At 35.6% G+C, this 22,721-nt stretch overlaps 1 protein-coding gene across 1 annotated transcript; it reads left to right on the plus strand.

Annotated features, from left to right (window-relative positions):
* The first annotated feature begins 18,648 nt into the window (after positions 1-18,648).
* Positions 18,649-19,780, plus strand: Polr1E (RNA polymerase I subunit E). Its single transcript, XM_068771248.1, has one exon. It carries the CDS (start codon positions 18,692-18,694, stop codon positions 19,766-19,768), a length of 1,077 nt encoding a protein of 358 aa, XP_068627349.1. The 5' UTR covers positions 18,649-18,691; the 3' UTR covers positions 19,769-19,780.
* Positions 19,781-22,721: the final 2,941 nt, after the last annotated feature.

Below are 22,721 nucleotides of genomic sequence, written 5' to 3' on the forward strand. Positions count from 1 at the left end.
ATTTTCAACACCTTTCAGGAAATTTCTGGATACCATTCCAAAACATTTTTCCTTTTCTAGGACAAACCGGTCAGAGAACCATATTTCTACTTCTGATGAGTACAGAGAATGTGATAAGACTTCCCAGTCAAAAACACATTCTGAACCGGTTTTTCTGTGTGCCGGTGCATTGCCATGAAGCAAAATTACTCTACCATGTCTCATGTCTCAAATAGTTTTCATAGTTCAAATTGGTTTTTTTGTTGTTGTACAGCAAACAATATTAATGGTTTCAAAAATTCATAGTACACTGGTTTTGGTCCAACCAAACACACAGCATCATCTACCCATAATGATTCAGTTTTGTAGTTGATTTTGCTTGTTGTCCTGGATCAACCCATGATTGCATGCATTTAAGATTCTCAAAATAAATCCAGTTTTCAACACTAGCACCAATTTGAAATAGAAAATAACATTTTCTCTATTTTTCAAGCACCTTTCACTGATGGTTTTTCACTATTATTTATCCTGACTTTGGAATCTTTTATGCAATGCATAGACACTGTAGTTGTTGAAGATAAAGCATGCAGACTTGGTGTGTTCATTCTGATCTTATAGAGACCTGAGTTATATTTCTCAGGAAATAAGGAAGCCGGCTGATTGTTCCTTACACAGGCTATGCAGATTAAACATAGAATCAAAATGTTTAGAACTCCTCCTGAGGAACTCCACCTTGTAAGAGTGGTAGTGGTCCGATATTCTACTCGTCATATAGACAATCAGGGATGGTGGGAATAAGGTCCAAGTACTGCAGCGCATTCCTGGAATAAATCCTGTAAGAATATGACAGCCTCGCTACTCGGTGGTATTGAACGCTGGGAAGTTTCTTAGAAACTAACCCATAATCAACTACAAGTCGTACAGCACGCTGTTCTACAGAGTCAAGAGCTTAGTGCTGGTATTTAGACACACCCTCCCAAAACTGGCAGCAAGTTTTCAAACTTTTTTGATGTTCCACATTCTTTATTTTTCAATGTGTAATATTTTCATCGTAAAAACCGATTTCTGCATGCTTTAATCTGATCTTACATGTTCACCATGAACATTTGACAAAAATTCGACGATTTTCAGTTGAATTTTCTATTTTGAACATACAAAATACAATGCTATTTTTACAATGACTTTTTGTGTCATAAATATTTTTGACAGATGTCATACAAGCTTACCATTAATAAAATTAAGATTCATTCAAATATTGTAACAAATGATAATACCAACCGACTATATAAGTTTATTCACATTGTGACAGTTTGCACCGGCTGCCGGGACTATGTCTTCGAATATTGTTCAGTACACGGACCTTTACTTGTTATTCCTGATAATAAGGTGAGTGTTATTATTATTTATAATAATTATATATTTATAGACAAAATACAGGCACCAAAAACAACCGGGCGCATAGGTTACTGCACGCTACAACACTTACTTATTCTCTGTTGAAGTACGTGCTGTTAGCCTGAAGGCTTTTACACCTTCATCTGAGGTACATTACAATTGAATACACGGTTGCGAAATAAAGAATGGGGTTTCAGTCCAGAAGGGACAGAGTTTGCGATTACCGGCTGTTTTGGGTTGCAGTTAATTGAGAAAAAAAAGATGGATGGCTCGACCTGATTTACTTTTTCTGTGTAGATGTTGATGCTGCCCTAAGACTCTTACAGCTTCATCAGCGGTCCGTGAAATTAAAAACATACAAACTATAACATAAAGCTGGTAGGGCGCGTACCAGTTGCACGGTGACGTGTGCACGTAGCAGAGAGGTCTGTCCGAGTAGATCTGTGAAAGAATGTGTTTCTGATGTGTGTTTGCGACTTGGGACGGCAGCGTGGACCACGGGCGAGCCGAAGAGGGATCCGGATCCAACCACGGTTCGCCCGCGTTTGATTTCTTTTTTCGTTCTTTTTTCGATTCTTGTTTGCGGTTAGGGAGCGGGCGGCCGTTCACTAAAAACGGGTGTTGTGGCATGGTGAGTGGCGTTTGGTTCTGTTATGTGTAGCTGGTGGTGCTTCGAGGTTAGCCCTTGCAGTGTTGTGAATGTCTGCAGCGGGTGTGGTGTGGTGAGTGTTCTGTGGGAACCCTACGATGGGCGTGAGGAGTACGTCTTCAGGACGTCTCTAGGCCTTTACTGAGGTTGGGGGGGGGGGGTAGCGAGAGGCGTTTGCTATAAGGGGTTTGGGAAGTGAAAAAGCCGACTCAAAGAATTTGAGCAGGCCTGAAAGAACTCCTGGACCGTTTGGAATTTGAGGTTACTGTGTAGCGAGCTGTCGGACGTTGAACTTTGTTGCACGACTACAACTGCATGTGCGGAAGTGGCTAAATATTTGTCCTTTCCATCCTATGGCTGAAATGGTGGTGATAAAAAACCTATTGCAGTGTAAAATATTGCTTAAGTGATAACAAACTTTAGTAATAAATTGCTCTAGTAACTTTAATTAAGTATATTTTTGAAGGTGATGATTGAGTTGAAGGATGCTATTGTAGGAGAGATCAATGACGTTTCACTTTTAAATATTTAAAAAAAGGCTCAAGATCACTCGGAGAGCATTTCAGAGGGCTATACAAAGATCAAGATCTGCAAAAGAAGCAAGGTTACCAGCTTAACACGAAGAATTGCTCATTTGTAGTGGCAGTATTGGCGGGTCACATTCTTGAGTACCACTAGGAGCCGGTAAACGTGGTGTGGATATGCCCGCACTTGGTATACTGACGACATAGGTCGCAAAAGTCACTGAATACAGCGTAAGACGGCAAAGCCTATACTTCGCATAGGGCATGTTTCGGCTGATGATGACGGTTGGTTATCTGCAAAGCTAAAACTGTGACAAAGAACAAGGTCCACTGCTCACTTTATTATTAAAAAAAACTATATGTTTATTAAGCAATGTTAGTCAAACAATTGTTAGGTTCCTGATAAATCGAAGTTCCCACCCTGCGTCCCGCGAGCCGCCCTGACTATCCCCGATGTATTCCTGCACCTTAATTATTCAAGCATACCAGGTTAGAGTTGTATTTTTTTTAACTTTATTAACATGAATGACTTCTCAATGATCCCCAGCAAATTACAGGAAAATAGATTGCGATGATAACATTAATAACACATTCAACGAAAACCAGATGACCACGTGGTAAAAACTGCCTTAAGCCTCCCAGAATTCCCAAGAGGGAGAGGGCGTCCAAAAGCTACGTGGTGGTCTAATATCAGAAAGGAACTGGAAACCCTTCAACTTGACAACACAGGATAGAATGGCCTGGCGCAAATTGATAAGGAGACCCGACCCCAAATAAAGGGAAAAGGGAAGGAAGAAGAAGAAGGACATGAATGACTTCTATTTATATGTACGAATGAGGGCGTTCCATTTGGCGTCTCTCTCGCACACTTTAAGAAGGGAGTGCCGCATAAAATGCGCGTTCGTGGGAAGCCGGTCCTCAGTAACTGTCGTACGGCGTATGCGCTGAGCTGCCACAACTTAACCAGATTTGTTTCCAGAGCCCTAAATATTTAACAGAGATTTTTCATTGCATCTAAACTGAAAAATATCTTAAGTTACACCGCAGAACTTCGGATATTTTATGCACAGACTTATTTAGACTAGGGGCCACTCGGGCAAATCATGAACTGATGGCGGGCCGGCCGCCAGAAGTATAGGTAATTAAAGACAATAAAGAATTGATAATAATTAGAATTCAATATTTTTCGAATGTACGAGAGTATTATTCTTGCTGTCGGCGGACCACCAGTTTTCGACCAGCGGGCCGCGGTCTGTGCATCCATGGACTAGAGGCTGGTCGACAGAGCCGGTGTCTATTTTTGTAGGAATTACATTACGTCATCGTCAGAGGCGCATCGAAAAAGGGAATCCCACAGAAATAAAATTCTGTATATATATAGCGCTCCTCAATACTTCTCGACGCGTGTTTGGCTGGCGATTTTTATTGGTTGAACATTGTTACCATAGTTCTAAATCGATATAAATATGGGCTTAGCGTGAATATGCATACTTCTACTTCGGACATTGTGTTGTTATTACATCCAAAACCTACCGGCCCTAGGAAGAATCCCACCAATTAATTTGGTCTGCTTTTACAAATGTCACCAATTTAAATACTTTATTAAATAAAATAGGGCCTAGCTTTCATGCGTTTACAAAACGTCAATTATGTGTATATTTTTACTTTACCACTGAGTTCGAAAAGATGATATGCACCAAGAGCCAGCAGCAAGAAACTCGACTAATTTGCTCTTTTCAAAAATCCAAGAACATAACGTAAGTGGATGAAAGCGGAGATGATTGTCACCAAGAATGATTGTCATTGAGATATTCGTAAAACTACTAAAACCTCCTTTAAGGTAGGGAATCCCCAGGTCTCCTAGTGGAGCGGATAGACTTAAGCCTCCACGAGGGTACCCCGGCTTCTACCTTGACAGGTCGGTAATACTGGTTTAGTATGCCGATTCTGGCCTGATAACATTATTACCTCTTCGGAAAACATCGGACAATCGCGCACGTATCAAAAAGTCCGTCACCCCTCGAAGCAGCGTTTTTCAAAGTGAGCCGTACATTGACAAAGGCACGCCGAACGCCAAATCGCCCTGTGTTAACACATATATGTGTGATAAATATATGTATATATGTAATCCTTTATAATAGTGGTAGGTACCCAGGTACCTTTGCAGAAACACCACTATTGCGAGCTTTCGTGTCCAAGATACTAAGGTTTGAAAATGATGTAACGCGTCCTAAACTTTTTGAGCTGATGAAGCAGTAGGTATTTGAGCTATACTTCAAATTTAGATATAATGTACAAGCTTCGTGAATGGATTACTGTTTTGGTTTTGGATTACTGAAGGTTTTCGTTTACGCCCGCCATGATATGGCGGCTTCGAAACCTTAAAAGTATGGCATAAAAATATTTTGGACTTGTGATGCAAATAATTCTTACTCCCTAAATGAACAAATATATACACGAAAGTCAAGTAATTTCGTCAAACAAATGTTGGAGAATGCAATATGTTAGATTTCGTGGATAAATATAAGAATCCAGTACTGAATGTTACTGAACGGTTTTTGTTACTCCTCAACTAGCTCATTCCTTAAATTCGTGAAATATGGAACTAGTTGGAGCAGTAAGAATAAATAAATGATTTATTCCTGCAAATATGAAAGTTTAGAAGGAGAGAGAGAGAGATTCTTTTAACTACGCCTTTGTCAAAGTAGCAAAGTTCCCACATACCTAAAAAGAATAAAGCAGCAATAATATTGTCATCAATGCACATGTTATTAATAGTGATACGATGAAACTGCTAAGTCAAATATAATTTTATATTACAATAAAAACAAAAGTGGAGCCGGCAATGTACTGTTAGCTTAATGTACCGTAAAATGCAGAAAGAATCGGTGGCATTGCAGTTTTTACAGCATACATCATTTACATGGAACATCACCCACAATTTGTCTCGAGTTATAGACATGGAATGTTTTTGAAATTATTAAATGTACAACTTTGTGGTAAAAATATAGAAGAAAGATAAAAAAATTGCAGTCACATCAAAAGTACGTGTGATGTCTGCAATTCAGAAAGTGCTTGGCCAGAAACTAACGCTTTCGATTACTTCCGAATCTACAACTTTTATAACTTAGACTAGACAAAATTCGCCAGAGCGTTATGCAGTCGTCGGAAGTTGCTACGTATGCAAAAAAAAAACTCAAATGCAATCAAAGAAAAACGCGAAAAACATGCGCTAACTGCAGAAAAATAGTTTGTTAAGAACATGCTGTAACTCGTTCAACATGTAACACGTGCTTCTAGACCTACACTAATTGTACATAAACAAAGAATTTGTAATTCTTATAGGTTTATTTCATTTTTGTACGAAATTATAAATACTATTTTTAGTCCACAAATGGGAAATTGGGGATATTGTACACAACATTAAAATATGTATATATAATTCATAAATTTATGAGCATTCACGAAATTATAGTTACCTACAGAGATTAAAACATACTTTTGTATTTAAAAATTCTTAAGTTTGCTGGGTATTTAATACATAGGCATTAATAAATGTGTGTGTAGCCCCTATTGTCACATCTACAGAGGAATAGACTCGGTAAGAATAGTTCACTTTTAACCCGAAGTTGAATTGCTCCAAAATCTATAACCAGCGACAAACTCCCTTCATCGATACATTTTCCCAACTACACTAGACATGGTTTCCTTGTGATGAACTAATAAATAATATGTTTTGTTAACACGTTCACTGTGGGCCCAATTTTGAAGAACTTTCAGCTGGTGCGGCTGAGGTCGAATCAGCCACAAGCTGAACTTCCTAGTAGTGCGGTTGAGGCCTTTTCTGCCTCATGTTTCAATCATTTTTTTACAATATTGAGTCAATGCTTCGCAAACATAAAGAAAGCTATATTTGTCTTTGTCTTTGTCATACCTCATACGGTTGAGTGTAAACAGCCGCCGCACTAGAGAGAAAACACGAGTTTTACGCGCCGCACCAGTGCAAAGTCTACCATGAGGCTGAATCGACCTCAAGCCGCAGTGAACGTGTTAAAATATAATTTAGGAGCTGGCATTGGTGTGTTTTCAACCCTCACCCTTCCGGCCAATGTGCGCTTCGGTCCCTATCGCGGTGAAATAACCAAACAAATTGAGTCTATGTATTGCTGGCAGGTAAGTGTTTGTTTAATTTTTTTTTTATGGGAATCTCTCGTACCTCTATTTCGTTTGGGATACGGTTTTTATTTCCTTTTTTATTTATATGCTCTTCTGTCATTACTCTTAAGATATATCTCACCTCTACTTTCATTCTACAATTTTCTATCGTCCTTTTCCATACTAATTTCCGTTTATTCATCGCTTCAATTCCTTCGCCTAGTTTCTCTAATATCATATAAACATCACATTTGTATTTCACTATTTTAAATTTGTATCCTCCTTATAAAATGCTATTTATTACTATTACAGATTACCATTTTTGACGTTTAATTCTCATTCTACTTCCTGTTTACTTTGAGACTTACCTATATTTTGTTTAGAATGATATCTTCGTCATCATTTCAACCACAGGACTTCCACTGCAAGTCATTGGCCTCCCCCATTTCCAAAATAACTATCTGGAAACTACCTGCGTATAGCGCCTTCCGATGACCTAATCAAGGTCGTTTGTGCATCTAGTGGGTGGACCTCCGTGGTGTCCATTCCAGAAACTTGAGACACCATCAGTTACGCTTTATGTGGCCAGCCTACTGCCGATCAGCTGGTTACTCACGTTCCTCAACGGATCTTCTCATTCCAAATTCAATCCACTATAGAATTCCCAGAATAACGCTCTTGATGCTTCTTCGAGCAACTATAAACTTGCTAATCAAGTGAGAGACCACGTTTCAATGCCATATATCAGCATAGTTCATAAAGCTTCGTCTTGAAGAACTGAATGATATTGGACGAAAAAATTTCTTGTTGATTTCATTGAGAATATATTCTCCCACAGTATTCTTACTAGGAAGATCGTAGAAGCAACAGTGAACAAATATCATCTTCTCATGTAGTCATGATGGTAGTTGGCCATACCAATGATCATTCATCAAATCCTCCACTAGTCAAGGCACGTGGATTGGATTTTAACCTGATCCGTTTTTTAGAAACTATATATCTACCTTTAAATATTCCGTTTTATATTTTTCTCTTTACCCTACAAGACAACATGACAAAAGTGTTTAAAATTTTGAGATTAAACAATTTCTATGAGGGTACGCTTTGTTTTGAGATACTAGAAAATATAGAAATACTTACGGCAAGATTAAAACATTTTCTAAGGCACCAATATGCTTCTGTCTTGTTTCTTTTATTTTCCGTCTTGTTCGTAAAACAACACTGGAAACATTAAAGATTTCACAGGATGTGTCGTTGGTGCTTGAATAACACTACTCTCTGTTACGTAGATTACACTTTTGTTATAGATGTTATGTGATTTCATATTTCGATTAAAATATACCACGGAACGACTTCAAAGACAGAAAAAAAATTCATTATTCTTACTTGAAATGCTGCCACAAAATTTTAATGAAAAATATTTACCTTTGATATGGCCTCATAGGGCCTCCGAGAGGTGAATTCGACTCGGAATGTCACTAACACGCATTTAGCAATCCCACTCAAGGACGACGAGCGGATCCTAGATTTGTTGGGTTTCTATTAACTGGCTAACGTCAATGTTTAGCAGTCAACATCTTTTGGCTGAAATATAATGATAATAAATCATTCTTTCAATCTGTCTTTTATTCATTGATGATAATCATAAAGCGAAATGTTTTGGGTAATTTCTCAGCGCATCGGAATTGAATCCCATTTAAGTTTCCAGTATCCCATTTTGAATAACTTTCATTTCCTATCCTTTTTTTCCGTGGGGAAATCCTGCATGGGATACCCCTCCGCTGCGGGGGCCACTAAAGAAACTAAAAAAATTCCAGGGTCGTTTTGAACGCTTTTTGTTAAAACCACGGGAACGCTTTCAAACACTACCACAGTTTCAACGGAGATGGCCTAGTGCCTCAACTCCTTACTTGCAGCGGATCACGAAATCCGTCACCAAGACCATGTTAACACGTTCACTGCGGGCCCAATTTTGAAGAACTTTCAGCTGGTGCGGCTGAGGTCGAATCAGCCTCAAGCTGAACTTCCTAGTAGTGCGGTTGAGGCCTTTTCTGCCTCATGTTTCAATCATTTTTTTTACAATATTGAGTCAATGCTTCGCAGACATAAAGAAAGCTATATTTGTCTTTGTCATATCTCATACGGTTGAGTGTAAACAGCCGCCGCACTAGAGAGAAAACACGAGTTTTACGCGCCGCACCAGTGCAAAGTCTACCATGAGGCTGAATCGGCCTCAAGCCGCAGTGAACGTGTTAAGAGGGTTGGAAAAAAGCGCAGTATAACACTCTCCGACGTCCTCGGTCTTTTGGGTAAGATCAAAGTGTAGTATCTGTTATTTTTCGCTTTATTTCCTACCCTTCGCTTATAGATATACGATGGTAACAACAAACCGAAACACGTGGTGGACGCGAGTGACGCGGAACGTTCAAATTGGATGCGCTACGTCAACTGCTCGAGGCATTGGAGCGAACAGAACCTCCTGGCTTATCAGTACAAAGGGCAAATATATTACAGGTTCAACATTTTTCTTGTCAACCTTTCTTATTTCCTACCCATTATTGTTCGCTTCTTGACTACATAAGACAAATTCAACAATGTTCCTGCCCGTGGTCGGATGTTGTGAACTGTGAGACAGCAAATTACAGTACCCGGCGACAAATATTGCACATCGATTTTTAGAAAGAGACAATCGGCTTATTTCGGCTTCATAGAACATTGTCTCTGTCCCACACTACCTATGTGATGTTTTGTCAGTCGTGCAACAGAAATAACGAAATTACCCGATTGTCTCTTCCCAAAAGTCGATGTGCAATATTTATCGCCGGGTATTGTATTTAAACGATTTTCTATATCACTTGAGCAATTTTTGAAACGAAAAACTTATTATTCGTTATCTTTATTTTTTATTTTGAGTCGATTACAATTACCCCACTTTTCGTGATGCTCGTTTATTATTAATTGAATAATAAAAATTTTGTTTTAATTAAAAACATTGGCGAATACAACCATCATATATAAACTATGTTTACCAAAATACTATGTATCTATGCTACCAATTTTCGTATTTATGAGACGAACAATAAGAGAAAACAACGAAGATATTAAATAAACCTGTTCCGTGAAAAACTGATCGGTAAAATAGTTTTTAAGTTAAACGTTTTCATGCATAAAAGATCGTTTTTGGTAGAATGGATAATAAATAGAAATATCTCCACAATTAAGCCCATAAGAATCTATAATCATAATCATTTCGGTGGACATGGAATAAACTTTATTACAGAACAATCAAAATTATACCTCCCTTCACTGAACTCCTGGTGTACTACGGCAGCGAATTCGCCAACTCCTTAGGTGTCAATCTGAGTTTATATAACTCCACCCAAAATATACATGGTGAGTTTTTTTTCTAAGCTGTTGTCTAAATAATTTAAACAGAAGTTTTACTAAATAGAGATAAATATGAATATCTCAATCCAAACAAACGGAAAGAGCGTAACAAGAGTCAATTATTACTCAAGGCTAAAGACTAAAGACATAGAGTTCTCATATATCCGTTTCCAGTTGAGGATCTTCTCGCAGCTGAGAGCAAGCCACCATAACCAGCACTGTCTAAACTCACACAAAATTTTAAGCCCCTAGTTTGACTAGGTACGAATCCGTAAAATTTAACATAATTATATCAAGATTTAAAGGAAAATTCTGTCTTTAGTATTTTTCCGACACCAGCTTAAACATGTGAAGGTATTGGAAGACTTAAACCTACCTCCGAAAAATAAACAGGAACTTAATAAAGGTTGTTTACTTCAAATTTCTAGATATACCCACACAGGACATTTGGCATCAGGTGAATGTTCCGATATAAATCATGACATTAATTTCTCTGTAAAACTTTATAGGATGTAAATGCTGTTTACAATATATATTATTGTTTTCTCTTGACTATCTTAGAACTAAACCGTTCTAGATTTATTTTTAAAAAATTTCACTTTTCAGATCGAAATACTATGAAAGAATTCGAAAAAACTTCTGCTACCGCCGAACCACTAACTAACACCAAAGTAGATAAAATAGAAAACGACGATAAAAAGGATACACCAGAAATACATACTAATTTGAATAATAAAACGAATGTGACTTTTCAACACCTCCCCAAAAAGATTCTAAAACATACAATCATTAGAAAAGATTTGGGCAAGGTAATGAAAAACGCAAAAAAACGTACAAAAACCAGTCCAAGCAATTTTAAATGTGATAAATGCAGTCTTAGCTTCGTTGAAAAAGATGCTTTAAAACAACATATTCTTAAAAAATGTAACAGTATCACAAATAATTCCATACAAAAACTTCCCATGCAGCCCGAAAGAAAAGAATCTAATTTTAAAGAGGAGATATTTACTTGTGATATGTGCAAGTTCACAACTACTAACAAAAGATACATAGAGTCACATTTAAAAGTGCACACCGCAAAAAATATTTTGTCGTGCCATATATGTGGATACAAAAGTAATCATAAAGGTCATTTAAAATTTCATTTAATGACCCACACCGGAGAAAAGCCGTTTTCGTGTCATTTATGTGAATACAGAAGTAATCATAAAGCTAGTTTAAAAAGACATTTAATGACCCACACCGGAGAAAAACCGTTTTCGTGTCATTTATGTGAATACAGAAGTAATCATAAAGGTGATTTAAAAAGACATTTACTGTCCCACACTAGGGAAAAACCGTTTTCGTGTCATTCGTGTAAATACAGAAGTAATCATAAAGTTAGTTTAAAAAGTCATTTACTGACCCACACCGGAGAAAAACCGTTTTCGTGTCATTTATGTGAATACAGAAGTAATCATAAAGGTGATTTAAAAAGACATTTACTGACCCACACCGGAGAAAAGCCGTTTTCGTGTCATTTATGTAAATACAGAAGTAATCAAAAAGTTAGTTTAAAGAGACATTTACTGACCCACACCGGAGAAAAACCGTTTTCGTGTCATTTATGTGATTACAGAAGTAACTTTAAATGTAATTTAAAAAAACATTTACTGACCCACACCGGAGTAAAGTTTTATTGAAAACTGATCCATTAGTAGATACGTTAGAACTGAGATAAGATACGAAAAGCTGCTGCAGATCTTATACAGATTTAATATATTTATTTATTCTTTAAACAGAAAAATAAAATACATAAAAACATTGTATATGCTTTATAGACATGAAGGGAAGTGCTATTTAGGGCGTCCATAAAAGCATAACCAGGGGCGGTTCTAGCTCGTGTAGCGCCCGTGTGCAATGAAACCCTGGCGCCCCCTGGGCCTGACCTCCCTCCCTCCCGCGGCTATAACTATTAACTTTGCCTTCGTAACAAGAAAGTTTTGTTCATATTCCAACAAGATATTTTATAAGTAGGTATAGCTTACAGTATGGTATTAGTTACGGCCTTTCTTATGACGGCAGAATAACACTCATTGTTTTTATGCCTGTAGCACATCTCTGCTGCGAAACTAAGAAACTAAGCTAACTAAGCACAAAACAATCTGTATGTAACACAGCAAATGCAAATCGATTCTAGTTTTGGCGCCCTTTATACAAGAATAAACAAATGTACCCCATACAGAACTATTCAATTTTTTTTTTTTCAAATTTACAATAGCTATTTACTTGCAAGTGATAGCTGTAATTTCTTCCTCTACTCACATTTACCCCACCACAATTCAAGACATTCTCTTTCCGTATGCCTTTCAACAGATTTGGGTGAGCATTTTATTTTCCGATAAAAACTATCTCAGAATCTTGACTTCGTTTCCCATTTCGATTTTCATACGTTATATGTTATTTTACTTTAATAAATAAGTAAAAAAAAACTAATTTTTGATACATAATTTTCAATACACTATTAGAAAAAAAAAAGTTCGTTAAAATTACATTTTGCAGTTTCATATTAAAACTTTACTTTTCGCATAAATATCACTTGTAATCCTTCGATTTGTTAATATTTTTTGATTAATTACTTATTAATAAACTAATATGATTTTATTGTTCTTTTTAACATTTATTATTTCTTAACTTGATTTATTTGTTACTTTTTTAGATTTTGAATAATAAATGTATGAACTCTACAGAAGTGTTTGTATTTTACTAAAAAAAAACATATGTTTTTGAAGAAAATTCAAGTTACTGGAGGTAGATTTTGATATGGGGGTATCAAAAACGGGAAAGGGGTTCCGTATCGTAATTGCAATCAAAAACTGTTGTGAAAAATTTACCACATGACTGTCCCGTGCGAAACGGCAATAAGAAATGCTTGTACAGTGGTACAATTGTACAATTGGTACAATAAACAAAAAGTGGTTTAATTCGTTCCGCAATCTTGCTCGTATCATATCTCGAAGCAAATTTCCCCATACAAAACAATTGAACTACCATTAATCCGTTCCAACCTCCAAAATGTCACCCCAGTTATTTTTGTTACGTGGTTTTGAATAATAAAAACGTATTTATAAATATCAAATATTTATTGCACAAAGACAAAAAAGAGAATGTAAAGAAATAAATTAGATATCCTCACTGGTCTTTGCCTTTTTCGCTACATTTTAATCGCTTTCACCTGTAGACCGTTTAGAAAAAAAACATGTCCAAGGAGGTTTGTTTCTTCCTCCCTCTCAGAATGTTCCGGAAATGAGTTAGGCAAGTGCCATTAAAAAGGTTAGATGCACGACCTGTTGCAACTTTTTCTGGGTTGTAATAATATTGCTATATAAGAAGCCGCCATAAGTGAAAGTTCCCGCGGACGTCGTCACAACGCTTAACCTTTTGTTCGTCTCGCCCACTCGTCCCGCTCACTCGCACGGCGTGCACGATACGCGCTCTTGCTTGCTCTTGGCAGGTAGCCAAGACGCAGCACGTGCGCCCGCGGCCGTTGGAGTTCTCGAGAGTCGGATTTGAGCCATGGTTCGATGCGCAACCGCGCGTAGGCGAATTATTCATTTTCCGCGCACAAATTGTTTTAATAATTAAACATTTTTCCACATCACAGGGTGTTTTTTTTCCACGAACTGTGAAACTCTCTCCCACATTCCTAAGATCTCCTTTATCTCACTTGTAGAAATAACCTCCTCCTCTGACTTCTCAAAACCAATTTCTTGCATAAACTCAGTATGCTGCTGTGACAATAACTCTTGTATCTCCTCAGTCGTCAGTTCCTGGGTGTGCTCCTCGATGAGCTCGTTCACGTCTCTCTCTTCCACCTCTAGACTAATCTACACTCTGACACTAACTCAAAGCAAAAAATCACTTGCTCGTCGGCACGTATCTCGAAACGAGAACATACGAGTTATGTTGGGGCACTCGTATGTCGAGGTACCACTGTATTTGTATTGAGCGTTGTTTGTTAATACTGCTAGCCTGGGAACTTTTACAGCTTCATCTAAGATGCGTTCACGGAACGGACAGTTGTCACAATTACGACAAGCAAAAGACGGACTCTACATTTTTTTTATTAACCCTTTGCACTCGAAGTTTTTTTTGAGTCATATTACCAGCAACTCGAAGCCATTTGAGTGAAAAGATCATATTCACATGTAAGTTCATGATATACGCTTTGAAAGAAAAGTCATCGTTGTATGTTATAATTTTTTTAATTGTTTATGGATACAAATGTTAGGATATATAAAAAAAATTATAAAATTATTACATTTTGTAATCTTCCAAAGTGTGATATCTCTCGAAGCAATTGCCAATATGTAATCTTGGCTTCTCTAGACAGGTATCACAAAGATAATGGGTCTACCGTCTTTCGCCTGGAATTTTTCTATTCGAACACACTACACAATCTTTCTTGGTAGGTGGTTGTTGAGTCTGGCCTCCGTATTTGGTGTGTAACTGTATTCTCTATCGGTCGGCCCGATCTACTCCACGCATATTTTTTGTGTAATCGATAACAATTTTAGGTTTTTGTATTCTGACCAATTCACCACCACGTACTCTTCTATCAACCGATGTCAAACCCGCTTCATTACGAGTACTTAACAAAGTGACAATCCTTTTGTCCTTCCATGCGAGAACTAGGGTTTTGCCTTTTCTGTAAGCCACTGTTTTCCTGTCTCTTACAAATTGATTCATGGCTTAGTTCAATATTGTCTGCTTCATCACGGCCAAGAGCGTCTATGTTATTTCTGTAATGTTCACCATGAACTTCAAATTCTAATTCGTCGCTACTACTTTCAATATCACTATAATTTTCACAAATTTTTCTTTTATTTGCCATATCGAGGATATAAATATGAATTTAAAATATAAAAACAACAGATAAACTAGAATCTGATATACACTCTACTGCTGAATAACACGACTTAACTCACTTGCATCCAAGTGCGGAATGCGGAATGTTGCTCAAACCGCGATTGTGTGCTGTTATCGAGAGCATAACAATCTGCGAGCCGCGACCGTCATTTGTCACCAACAGCGAAATATCCTAAAACTACTATTATAGTCTGTATAGCTAAAGTGTCTTGTTTACAAAAATTTTTTGCATTTACTGAGCGCAGACAGATGGGACTGGCTGCTTTTCTTTTGATTCGAATCTTTCGTCCCCCAGCTGCGAATCACGAAAGCGTTTTATTATTACAATTTTGTTATGGGTAAATACAGGTAAAATTTAAATATACCTAATATATAAAATTCTCGCTTCACGGTGTGCGTGATTGAACTCCTCCGAAACGGCTCGACCGATTTTCGTGAATCTTAGCACGCATATCGAACTACATCTCTTTTCATCCCCCTAAATATTAAGGGTGCTCCACCCCTAAATTTTATTTTTAGACTAAATTGTTATCTTTTTATGATAGAGCATTAAAAAATACATACAACCCAAAGTTTTCGCCCCTCTAAGATCAACCATTAATTTTTATTTGATAATTAAAAACTTTTTTTTTGCAAAACAACATTTGCGGGATCAGCTATTATACAACATAATTTAAAAACTTTTATTCAGTTATACATTAATTTCTGTATCATTTTATTTTAAATCGCTGCATAAGTGTTACAGGCTGTTTAAATGCTTTATGGTTTAAGACAATGTGACGGGCCAACTCAACAAAAGATTCTGCCGTAAATTTTTTCTTGAGGTCCGGTAAGTTGAAGAGAGGTATATCAAGGTTTTCGCAAAGGTCACGTGGTTACGTCTTTTGGATTCGAATTGGGAACAGTGTCTAGTGTTAAAATGACTGTATACTGTGGAGCCATCACGTGGGCAGGCATCTTTGCCGATTATTTTGAAACGGTATAGGTACTGCATGCAATACCCGTGCCTGCTTAACACGGTCACTGCGGCTTGAGGCCGATTCAGCCTCATGGTAGACTTTGCGGCGCGTAAAACTCGTGTTTTCTCTCTAGTGCGGCGGCTGTTTACACTCAACCGTATGAGGTATGACCAAGACATATACAGCTTTCTTTATGTCTGCGAAGCATTGACTCAATATTGTAAAAAATGATTGAAACATGAGGCAGAAAAGGCGTCAACCGCACTACTAGGAAGTTCAGCTTGAGGCTGATTCGACCTCAGCCGCACCAGCTGAAAGTTCTTCAAAATTGGGCCCGCAGTGAACGTGTTCATAGTTGTGTGAGATGGAAAGATGTCTCAATGAGTTTGCGCAGTGTTTTTATATCGGAGATTTTCGGAAGGAGTCCTATGGTGTGAACCCGAGCTCTCGTATCTTACCTCAGCACTCTACAACACTTCTCGCTTTATGGTTGGCTGACGATTTTTATTAGAATCTTAATACAAAATACAAGGAGTCCTGTTAAAAGCTACACACCGTAAAAATTTTTATCGTGTATGTCTGTCAATACACAGTGATAAAAGAAATTTAAAAAGGCAAACAAATTCACACTGGAGAAAAGCCGTTTACATGTGATGTTTGTAAATAATGGTGTAATAATAAAAGAAATTGGAAAAAACATATATAAACTCACACAGGGAAATAGCTGCTCCAATGTCAAATTTGTGGTTACCAATCTAATATCCAAAGCATTTGAAAACATATTTATATACAAACTCACATTAAAGAAAAGCCCTTCTCATGCGATGTTTGTATTCTGGCGTTACAATAAAAGAAATTGGAAATAACATAAACAAACTCACACGGAAGAAAAGCCGTTCTGATGTGATGTCTGTGAATTATGGTGTAATAATAAAAACAATTGGACATAACATACACAAACTCAATCAAATCAAATTTATATATACATATGTATACATATCTGATAGAGTTGACAAACATGAAGGAAACTGCAGTTTAGTATGTACATAATAGCATACAACAAAGATATACATTAGCGCCAGTTCTGGTAATTCCTATGAGAATACACAACAAAAATACTTTTACTTCTAATACTTGGAAATTTAGTTAAAATTCACAAAAAATCAAAACTACCCAATAAATAACTGTAAAAAAATTATTTATTTATAAAATAATATTGTTTACTAGCAAACAAAGAAATGTGATATAGCATAATGAGTGCATTTGAGTAAGCAATGTTATTCTTATTATGTATGTGTGACATACATTTATTTCGTACAGCTATTTGTCAAGAATTTGTTCAAAAATATTCTTCATATATATATATATATATATACTGGTCTAGTAGGTTTCATCTAGTACCTTTCTCATGTTATTGTAATTTCTTCATGTACCCACATTCGGTAATTTTAGTTTGACCATACATTTCCATTTCATATACACCTGAAAATATGGTGTCCCATAGTGTACACTCAATGATTCGTTGTCACCAATATTTCCATAGATCAAGGTTATCAATTTTGACGTCATCAAAAAAAAATTTGTCTGAATCTTAATCTTTTTTCACATTTTGATTTTCATACTTTGTTACAATATATATACAAATTTGGTTTAATAAGTAACTAAAAAGTTTTATTTTTATAATATCTATAAATTTACTATTTGACATTGTTTCATTTAAAAAAAAATTCTTGTAAATTAAAAAAATATTCAGTTTTCCATAGATTATAATTACATTTTGCAGATTGAAATTAATATATTTTAGCATAAATATTACTTGTAGTTGTACAAGTGATTCTCCTTAGAATTGTATTTTTTTTTAAAAAATAAAATAATATCATCTTTCTTTTAATATTTATTATCTTTAAAAACAATAATTTTTATATATTTTAAATTTATATTAATAGATATATGAACTCCTCAGACACTTGTTTCTATTTGTAAAATAAGATTACTTATTAGTATTAAGTTTGAAGAAAAAACATGTTATACAAAATAGGGTTCGGTATTCCGGTATTAAATCTATGAAAAGCTTCGTGTTATTAAAAATATATTAATGCCTGGATTATTTAATCGAAATTAATTATCATAACAATGTTACAAAATCAATAACTTTTCACAAAGTAGTGAAAATATTAGTAATAGTTGAATTATTTGCCATAACTTGCTTCATACTTCCAGAAATTATTTATTTGTCGCACTTCATAGTAAAATATAATTAACACTTACTTCATCCGATCCCATTATTTATTGATTAAATATTTTAGTAAGAAACGATAATTTTCAAAAATAAGTTTTTTTTTTTAATAATTATTCGTTTGTTCTTTAGTGGTATATTAGGGAGAAGTATTTTAATTTACGGTGTTTTGTATGGGAAAACAGAAATGTTGTTTGTAAAATTTTCTTCAGTTTGCCATGCTAAAATGAAGATATAAAAAAAAGTTAAATTGTTTGAGCCATTTTTTAGTACGCCGAGTAACATTAGCAATAAGTACTTATATAAAAGTATAAATAATGATAAACATTTCATTAATTTTAACGTCAATCAGGTACCAACAACAGTCAACTAATATGCCAGTTTCCTTTGCCTCTGTGTTAAAAAAATCGACTATCAATGTCACTTCAATTTGTTTACAAACTTCATAACCTTTAAACACGTGTATATATCCTTTATAAAGTAAATAATCAATAACATAATGCCTAAATTACAAATAGATGAAGTATATTCTAAAAATAAAGTACTTCCGATGATTATTAATTTTCAAAATGGCTACACGACCAACGAGTTTCGGCCTACTGAGTGTGCATTATTTCAGGACGAAAATTCTAAAACAACAATCGCTACGCAATTAAACGACTTCGTTTACGCAGGCGAAGAGGAGACAGAAGGTTTAGGAAAGACTTTAATATTGACTCGCAATAAAACTACAGGTAAAGTACGTTTGATTGAAGTGGGTACCGCAGGATTAAAGCCAGTGCTGAAAGTTGATCTCGACACAACCGAGCTGTTAGATACGAGCCATTTAGAGTTAAGCAGGAAGTTCGGATCCAAAAAGCAGAAGCAGCGAGTGGAACAGAAAGAAAAATTAAAAGTTAATGTTCAAGTTGTTAATGAACAAATGCAAAATGTAACCCAAGAGATATCTGAAGATACTTTAGACATGTCATCGTATGATAAAGGAGATTCGGATGATTTTTACATACCTCCGATCGACAGAGAGGCGCAAAAACCTGAATTAGTCTACAGTCTAGATAAGATATTAAGCGAAGAAGAATATGAACAGATATATTCAGAGCTGGAAAACAAAGACTATAGTTCCGATGTGCCTGCATGGATTAATACCATGATAATGTCAAAGAAAAATCCAAAACATGTTGTATTAGGTGTGTATGCAGGTGGTTTAATTAAACTGTATTCTACAATGGTGCGAGAAATTACTAAAAAGATGTTTACGGTATGCCAAACATCTCCGACACTCAACAACATTATTTTAAATAACTTTATATTAACAGCAAATGGTAAACGCAGTCGTCCTTCCCCTTACAAGGATAAAGCTTTATGTCATGCTATAGTGTTTCTCTTACTTATTAATAACTTAAGTTTAGATTTGGATGCCCTCTGTCAAGGTATAAAACTTACACCAAATACAGCATCAACTAAGCTAAGAGTAACAGGGGCATCAGTTGTTACGGTCAGTAATAAAAAAATGGTACAATTGAAGTTACCTCTGAGGACAAAAACAGTGTTTCGAAGAAAGAGTGCTAAATTCTAACATATATATATTGTTAAGTGTTAATTTTATATGTAAAAAACTTGAAAGTACAGTCATATTTGAAATGTACATAAGTGTATTTTATGTAACTTAAAAAGAGACAATGGGCTCAACTTCAGTGGTTTCTTTTTATCAGGGGGACAGGAAAATAATGTTGTTTCTGTTGACATGTTTTACAGAAAAACTGATTGATTTGTAACCACTTTGGCATTGAAAATTTGTATACTAGATGGCAAAAGTTGTTGATAACAAAGGTATATATTGTTGATTAAATAAAAAAAACTTGTTAAAAATGTAGTTGTGTTAATTTAACTTTAGAAAGCGACATTACTTACCGGTCTCACTAATAAGTGCCCCAGTTACTGAACTGAGTGTACTGAAATCGGCAATTGATTTGGCACGTCGGCAATATTAATTTATTAAAAAAAATTGGTTTATTCTACTCAATACATACTAAATTCAAGCAATGGGCAATGAGCGATTGTTATTATACTATATTCAAAAACCTTAGTCATCTGCTTGAGGTGTCAAATCATATGCACTTCAGCACCCACTTTCATATAAGAGCAGTTGCAAAATGTTTATAAATACATCATAAAAAAACCATTAAAAACAAAAACAAAATATTAAATTAAAATGGAACTTACTTTCTGGTCCCCCTACTACATTGTGTCATTACTATTGGGTCAGCTGATTTTCAAAGTATGCTACATTGGCTGGTCTTCTTCTAGCAACATCTAGCAACTACTCACAACTTTGACATGACTTTCCTAGCTATCCTCAAAGTCCCATGACATTTTATCTGACCTGTACACTGCTTGCATAGATTCAAGAATAACTCCATTTGAACTTCCACCTAATGTATCTACCAGCAAGCTGGGCAAAGTTTACATGCCTTGGACAAAAACTCTTTAAATAATAGGGGTGGCCAAACTGTAGCTCGCAGGCCACAATGGGCTCTTACAATGATTATTGTTTGGCTTTGATTTATTGTTAAAATATTTCAATATTTAAATTTATATAACTTATGTCAACTTCTGGGAAATCAAAACAAATTACTGTCGTGAACAATTATTATTATTATTCCAGCATAGAATTAGTGAAATCCAAACACCGATCGTAATTAACTAACCGGCATCTTAAGTATTGTTAGGAGTGCTGCATATACGTACGTGCATATATCTAACTTCAATGCATATATTTTGTACTTTTGTCATATAACTTTAATAAATATCATTTTTGTTAAATAAAAAATAAATATAAATTTTGTTGTGGTTTGCGAAAAATTTCAAATTTCGAACAATGGCTCGAATTATCTAGGAGCATGGCCACCTCTGATATATAACATCATCTTTTAAAATTTATCAAGTGATCCTTGGTTTTGATCATCAAGAGAAAAGTGATATCAGTACAATGCTGAAACCATGTTGCTTTTTTCCCTCATTTTCAAGACATAGTGCTACCAGGAAAGCTAAGAGATCTGGGAGCCGAGGCACAAGTGTGAACTGTGCCAATACCGCCACCCCTCTTGCCCCGCGCACACCTTAGGCGCGGTACAGCGGTATCGGTAACACTATAGTAATTTACCGGTTTCGTTGGAAAAGAGGTCGGATCGTAAATCATAAGGGACATCAACTCCTGATCATGCTAGATCTGGTTCCTTGCTGGAGTTTCTTCCGCTACTAGCTCTCCCAGCTTTCCGAAGTGTTAGTAGTGATATTAGTAGAGGTCCCCCGTAGCGGCTTTGAGCTTTGTCATTACATGGAATGTTCACCGAAGCTATCTAAGAGGAGATCTTCGACCCCCTAATCCTGTAAAATAGTAACATATAGCAGCTTGAGCCGAAGCTCACATGGAATTCCTCGTAGCTTGTCTACTTTAAAATAGGTCTTAGGAGAGCCACTGCCACTTAATACCTGCGGAATGTGCAAATGCCATTTGGGCAGCAGTGAGAATGCAATCCAAAAAAAACTCTAGCAATACACTTATATTCTCTCACTTTAACGATCAAACAGATACAATATGCATGGAAGATGAAAAGTTAAAATTATTTCCTAATAAATATATTTAATTGAGAATTGTTCAATTCTTTTCCCCCCCTAGCTAGTATTACATTGACAATTAAAATATTCCTTACATTATATTTTATATTAACTGGAATGTTTTTGAAACTAAACTTCAAAAATTATTATAATCACTTTTTTTAAAAGTTTAATAAATTGTTATTTTTTTTATAAAATATTTGGTTTGAATTGGAATCCCATATATTTATCCTTAAAAGTGTGCAGTACTAACCAAGCCTTTTTAAAAGCCAGCAAAATTAAATCAAGATATCTAGAATTTCAAAATTTTTCAGATTTTAAATCAACAATTTCAGCTTTTAAAGCAACATTAGTTTGATCATATTGAATTTGGTTAAATAAAAGAAGAATCTGGTGAGGTGAAGTTGCAAAGTCTGTTGTTTGCTGCCTTTAATAAAAATCTTTAGTAAAAATGTGAAAAAAATGTATGTATGATATATTATCATAAGACTTTATATTATATATTAATACTTTAGAAAATCACATATAACAGGTTTGAACGTTATTTAGTTTCTTGTGGTGTCTTCGTCGCGTAAAATATTTAAAAAAAAAGTTTTTTTTTGTTTAAAAATTATTCTAAAATAAAAGTAGCCAAGTTACTTATTATTACATCTTCTATCTGCCTGTATAAGTCCAGTCAATATAGGTCCAGCTATTTCAAAGATAAGCCGGAACAGACAGACAGAATAAAATAAAAATATTTAATTATGGTAAATGTATATATATATGCCAGGTAGCAAAACTGCCGCTCTGAACGATTATTTTTGGCTCCGATCGATCGTCGAATTATTTCAATAGTCAAATTTATATAACCCATGTCAGCTGCTGGGAAATCTAAACAAATTACTTGCGTGAACAATTATTATTATTAT

Source organism: Battus philenor, unplaced genomic scaffold (assembly GCF_028537555.1).
Source record: "Battus philenor isolate CCGP_79_NKW_IND1 unplaced genomic scaffold, ilBatPhil1.0.hap1 SCAF_30, whole genome shotgun sequence".
Lineage (NCBI taxonomy): Eukaryota > Metazoa > Arthropoda > Insecta > Lepidoptera > Papilionidae > Battus > Battus philenor.